This window comes from Cricetulus griseus, chromosome 2 (genome assembly GCF_003668045.3).
Source record: "Cricetulus griseus strain 17A/GY chromosome 2, alternate assembly CriGri-PICRH-1.0, whole genome shotgun sequence".
Lineage (NCBI taxonomy): Eukaryota > Metazoa > Chordata > Mammalia > Rodentia > Cricetidae > Cricetulus > Cricetulus griseus.
In genome coordinates this window covers 394,840,775-394,847,262 of record NC_048595.1, presented here as the reverse complement: position 1 = coordinate 394,847,262, position 6,488 = coordinate 394,840,775, and the positions used below count along the sequence as shown (strand labels likewise).

At 43.6% G+C, this 6,488-nt stretch overlaps 1 protein-coding gene and 1 pseudogene across 1 annotated transcript; one reads left to right on the top strand and one right to left on the bottom strand.

Annotated features, from left to right (window-relative positions):
* Window positions 1-1,399: 1,399 nt before the first annotated feature.
* On the bottom strand, window positions 1,400-2,712 carry LOC100762191 (annotated as a pseudogene).
* A 2,585-nt stretch (window positions 2,713-5,297) lies between these two features.
* LOC100761332 (olfactory receptor 8S1) lies at window positions 5,298-6,215 on the top strand. The gene has a single exon (XM_027396015.1). The coding sequence runs from the start codon at window positions 5,298-5,300 to the stop codon at window positions 6,213-6,215; it is 918 nt and encodes a 305-aa protein (XP_027251816.1).
* Window positions 6,216-6,488: the final 273 nt, after the last annotated feature.

Here is a 6,488-nt window from a genome sequence, read left to right as displayed (position 1 = left end):
GAGGGTGGACAGAACCTGAGGGTGCCATGTTTGCCATGTTTGGGCCTGTTAGAGAGCTCTTCAAAATCTGTGGTGAAAGTTACATTGGGAAAAGTCTTTAAAATGCCACAAAAAATACAAAGGGCACTCTCTAAAGTCCGAAGTTTGATGTGGAAGTTTACTCATTGCCAGAAGTGGGATTGTAAAGAAAGTGGAGTTCTTGTCAGTTCACATTTCACATTATGTACTTTTGGTACATGCATTCTGTCTACCTCTCCATTTTTTGAGTGATATCTGTTGTCTCCTTTTCTATAACATAGAAAACCTTGTTGATATTTTTCTTGGTGAGTACCTTTCTGACTAAAGGCAAGTGCTCACTGATGAAGAAAAAAAAATGACCTCTGTCTGAACTCATTTCTCTACGTAAGCATGTCTAAAATACTCAATAGATCTGGGTCTGGGTCAGTGTTTACCCACAGCCATTCATTATCTTTAGTAATAAAACCCATTTTAGCATCCAGATGAAGTCATGACATAGGAGAAATGCTATTGGTGCCTTTATAGAAGCTTGATTCCTGCATGGCCATTGTTATTGGTATCTTTCAGTTCCTCATAGCAGCAGTGGTTCAGGACACAGAGATCAGCCTCACCTCATGCCTCAGAGGCAGGAGCCAGAGGGAGGACAGGGATAGGAGTGCCCAACCTCACAACCCATGATCCCATAGCTTCAAACCCCTTGACTTCAAATTCTAGCTGTCCTCAGCTGGCCAGAGCCCATGTGCAGCTGCTGTTCCCCCTCCTCAGCCTGTAACATTAATGCTATTTGCAAGGTCCCTTTCCCATAGTAGGTCCTTTTCCTGCATGTTTATGGGTTTCAGAGACCAAGGTGTAGCCATCTCTTGGGAGGGCATTGTCCTGCTGGCTGCAGAGACTGCATCTTGGCTTTAGTATCATGGATATAAAAAGGGAGGTTAGGAATGGTATAAAGAAATCTTCAAACTTAGAACTTCTCAGTTTTGACAAATAATCTGAAACAAACACAGCAGGTTTACAATGAATGAAAATGCCCATATTTGATCACATCGAATGCAGTATTGAAGTCAAGCCAGAAAACATTTAAAAAGTAGTGAGAGAATATAAGAGGAGAAGTAGCTCCAGAGAAAAAGTGACATTAAACTACCAAACTGACTTTTTTTTTTGAAAAGTTAAAAATTCCTTAATTTTTTATTCCTGGTACCACTATCACAATTTACAGGGCAATATACCTGATGTAATGAAAAGAAAAAGAAAAAGACAAAGCTACAACAGATAAAAGACCTCAGGAATGTGCATCTAATCGACACTACATTGCATTAATCAATAGCTGCACTCTTTGCAAACTGTGGCTATGACAGTCCTGCGCAAGAAGGGTTTCCTGTTGAAGCTGCAGTAACTTTTCTTTTCTGACTATGGATCATCGTTCCTCCTGTGGCAGATTTTACAGTTCCTCTAATGCATTTAGGACGACTGTCTCAAAGTAACCTGCAGCTTTCCTGACAACTCCTCGCTCTCTCTCCTGCTAAGAACTGTATCCCTTTTCTGTTGTATTTTTAAAACCTTCTGCTACCACATCCACCACTTCCACCACCAGATCCATAGCCACCACCACAGGGACTGCCTGAGCTTCTTCCACCAAAGCTGCCCCCTTTCATGGGTCCATAATTTGATTGCTGTTGTCCACTATAATTTCCAAAGTCATTATAGTTCCCACCACCACCATAGTTACCTCCACCAAAATTTCCTCTTCATTGTAACCATCATCTCCTCCTCCACCACCACCATATCCACCACCTTGGTTTCCATATCCTGGTCCACCTCCACCATAGCCTCCTCTACCACTGTAACCAGGGCATCACCATAGTTGCCACCATCACCTCCAAATCCATTATCTCCACATCACCACCTCCATAACTACCTCTGCTGCCACCACCACAGCCTCCTCTCCCACCAAAGTTTCTACCACGACCAAAATTACCTCCACCACCTCCAAAGTTTCCTCCACGACCCATAAAGTTGCCAGATCCACCTCCACGACCTCTCTGTGAGCCAGCAGGCTGAATCTCTTGTTTAGAAAGGGCCTTTTTCACTTCACAATTATGCCCATTAATAGTGTGGTATCTCTGAACAACAATTTTATCAACGGTGTCATGATCATCAAAAGTTACAAAAGCAAATCCTCTCTTTTTTCCACTCTGCCTGTCTTCCATAACTTCTATGGTTTCAATCTTGCCAAACTTTTCAAAGTAGTCTCTCAGGTCATATTCTTCTGTATCTTCTTTAATACCACCGACAAAAATTTTCTTCACTGTTCAATGGGCGCCAGGCTTTACAGAATCCTCTCTGGAAACAGCTCTCTTTGGTTCCACCACACGGCCATCCACCTTGTGTGGCCGAGCACACATTGCAGCATCCACCTCTTCAACACAAGAGTAGGTCACAAAACCAAACCCTGGAACGTTTTGTTTGGGGGTCTCTCAAAACCACACAGTCTGTAAGTGTGCCCCATTTCTCAAAATGTCCTCTTAAGCTATCAACTGTGGTTTCAAAGCTCAGACCAACAATAAACAGCTTCCTCAACTGTTCTGGTTCCTTTGGATCATGACCCTCCTCCCCCACGCGGCGGCGGCGACCGGGCAGCGGTTTTACCTCCATTTTGAGACCGGACTCGCCTCTTCCAACTCGAGTTCAATATGGCCCAAACTGACTTCTTAAGAGAAATGTCTGTCAATCAAAGAAATAATAAGATGATATCTTCGAAATATATTTTTTAAAGTTACCCATTAGGCCAGACATGGTGACACACAGTACTTGGAAGGCAGAGGCAGATGGATCTCCGAGTCCCAGGTCAGCCAGCGCTACATAATGCAACTTGGTCTAAAAAGAATTATTCAGTAGGAGTTTGTGTCCATTGATCATTACACGCCATGCACACGTGTAATCACATACATAAGATTGCTGCATGATAACCCATAAATATGGATGATTAAAATGGTAAAAACCACAAGAATAGAGTCATACAGAGGTGAACATTACTAGAAGACTCCCACTAAACAGAACCTTGAAGAGAGATGCTCTTCATGAAGGTGGGGAGAGTTGTTCCCCTCAAACCCAACTCCTGGTTTCTTAGAACCTGCAGCTGTGTGGAGTTGGTGTCAACATCATCTGCTGTGATCTTGGTTTAGCTACTGAGCTTTTCAATTCTGGATGCAGATGAATTGAGTAAAAAAGCGAATATGCTGAAATATGCAAATTATCACCAGCTAAATAATTATTATGTTATATAATATTTATATGTATTATATATAGTATTAGTATTAGTGTAGTATTATTTACATGTATTATATATAGTATTAATTATATATAGCATTAGGAAGATGGTTTAAAAATAAGCTGTGAATCACTTAACCTCAATGAGAATTCCCAGGGTAATCACTTAGTAACCATTTTAGCCAAAGAGTACAAATCACCCCAAGAGGCACTTTCTAGCAACCAGGAGACCCGGCTGTCCCCTGGGCTTTCAGGTCATTGCTTGTCTGTCTCATTGGCCACCTTAGCACAGTGGCCCTTCTTAATGGCCACCTGAGCTGCCTCAGCAGGATGGCACTCTTACCAGTATATTAGCAGTCAAAGAGAGATGATTGTGTGATTGTACTGGAGGGAGCATGAAAACTTTGCTGTGATACTCATTAGGAGCTTGACATTTTAAGGTTTTCCTTTTCTTTGTAGTTAAACCTACAAAGGGACCATTCATGCTGTCAAAGTTCAGAATGGCTTATCTGAGGGCTGAGCGCATGTCTTCATGCAGGAAATAGAAAATGGCAATGTCAGACCCTGGGATAGGATGGTTCTACACAGTCCCTTATGCTTTTCTCTGACATTCAGAGACATGCCAAACACCTTAGGAAAATGGAAGACACCTGCACAGTGAGATGGAGATGAAGCACGGTAATGCTTTCTCCTCTGACCCCTTTCTCCCTCCCCTGGTGGTTTTCTCTGCTGCTGTTTTCCCCGTGTCCACCATTAGCCTTTTCTGACCAGGTACTTTCCCTGATGCCTAGCCCTCCTATCCACAGTTTAGTTCTTGTGCTAGCAGTCGTAGCCTCCTCTCTGGTACAGAAAGTCACTTCTGTTATGTAAGAAGCTTTGGTTTGTTCCTCAGGATAATTTCTCTTCCTCCTTTAAAGAAGATTAAATATGAGTTGTGGGTGAGGAAACAAAGCTGGGTAACTCTTCAGCACCTCTCTGTCTTTAGTACCAGAATCAAATCAGCAACCCCCTCCAGAGTAGCTCGGTTTTAGCTTCCATCTTCACACATGCACCGATTGAGATCTGCAGGTTCAGGGAGGCTAGTAGGAGAAAGCCATGCATGGACCAGGGGTGGCATAGATGAGGACATCGGTGGTAGACTTAGGGAAACCTATGATTCATAAAGAACTCCAAACTCACAAGGTGCAGTAAGTAGCCATACATGGAACTATCTGTGTGCCTGCTCATTGTAGCTCTGAGGTTTGTGACATTACAGAAAATGGTACAAATCTTTCCAGTTGACAGACTTTTGTCTGTTGCCTTTGCAACATCTGCTCAAATGCAAGCCATTGCTGTGCAAAATCCCTTGTAGGTCCTTACTCACATCAGCATTCTGCCTTGTGCTCTACAGGCTGTTCTCTCCAGAGTCATCCATATGCCCATTCACTCATCAATACATTTTTTTTTTATTTAGAGATAATACATTTTGAGAAACGTTGAGCCACTTACAGAGCTAGATACTTTTGTGTGTCCTCCAGGCAGGTCCTTTGAGGAAAAGAGCCACTCAGACTATAATTGTGACAATAGCCAAGTGTATGGTGGCAACAGTCTCAGAGTCATTTCCACTGAAAACTGGGCCTAGGAATCTGCATAAGTGAAGCTCTGAGAGTAGTGAAATTGCAGTGCCAGGTTTAAAAAAAAAGTGATGATTTTAATCCTGTTAATTTCACAAAGCTCTAACTCTCACATCTGGTTCCAGACAGAGCACAATTTTCAAGTTGTCCCATCTGAAAAATGTCCTTGTAAGATTTTCACTCTGGCCTTCATGTCTGAGGAAGAAGTTTTCCCATCCTTAAGGTGATATCTTTAGAGATGCCGAGGCTCCACACCAGTGACCTAAGCGCGTTAATCATTTTATTTTTTAGCACTGATTTTTAAGTACCGTGAAACTGACTGAGAAAGAGGGACAGACACGTCCATGTTTGTTAGGCATAAGAAGAGGTACCACCAATTTAAAAGAACTATCAAGGGCAATGAGGAACCAGAGCACCGTGTTGGAGTTCATCCTCCTTGGGCTTTCTGGTGATGCCCAGATCCAGGCTCTGCTCTTTGTGCTCTTCCTGGCGATTTACCTTCTGACCCTCATGGGGAACCTGATGCTGCTGCTGGTAGTGAAGATTGATTCCCACCTCCACACTCCCATGTACTTCTTCCTGGGACAGCTGTCCTTCCTGGACCTCTGCCACTCCTCTGTCACGGTGCCGAAGCTCTTGGAGAACCTCCTGTCTGAGAAGAAGAGCATCTCCGTGGAAGGCTGCCTGGCTCAGGTCTTCTTTGTGTTTGCCACTGGAGGAACTGAGTCCTGCCTCCTGGCAGTGATGGCCTATGATCGTTATGTGGCCATAAGTTCTCCTCTGCTCTACAGTCAAGTGATGCACAGACAGCTGTGTGTAGGGCTGGTGTGGGGCTCATGGGGTTTGGCTTTTCTGGATGCCCTCATCAATATCCTTGTTGCTCTGAGTTTAGATTTCTGTGAGGCACAGAGCATCCACCACTTCATCTGCGAGCTGCCCTCTCTCTATCCTTTGTCTTGCTCTGATGTGTCTGCAAGCTTCACCACCCTCCTCTGCTCCAGCTTCATCCACTTCTTTGGAAACTTCCTCCTCATTCTCTTCTCATACTTTCGCATCTTGCTCACCATTCTGGGAATAAGGTCCACCTCCGGGAGAAGCAAGGCCTTTTCTACTTGTTCATCCCACCTCACAGCAGTGAGTTTCTTTTATGGCTCAGGGTTACTCCGCTATCTCATGCCAAATTCAGGATCCATTCAAGAGCTGATCTTCTCTTTGCAGTACAGTGTCATCACTCCCATGCTGAACCCCCTCATCTACAGCCTGAAGAACAAGGAAGTGAAGGCGGCTGTGAGAAGAATGCTAAGAAAATATTTGTAGTGTTTCAAATAATGGACTAAGTACCAGAATGATGGAAAAGTGGGTAAGCAGTGCCTGGATGCTGAGTGTGCCTGGAGAGCAGCCTCTCTACAAATCCTTACTTCTTCTATTAAAGGTGTTTCAACAAGTGGAGAGTTACTTTCTTGGGATGATACCAGTTTGGCCACACTCAGAGGATAAGACAAACTTGTGAACTCCTGCATTTAGCCATTATACACAGTCTGCTTTTCTTCTCAGTCTGTCTTTATCATTCTTCCAGAAACTAAACTCTAC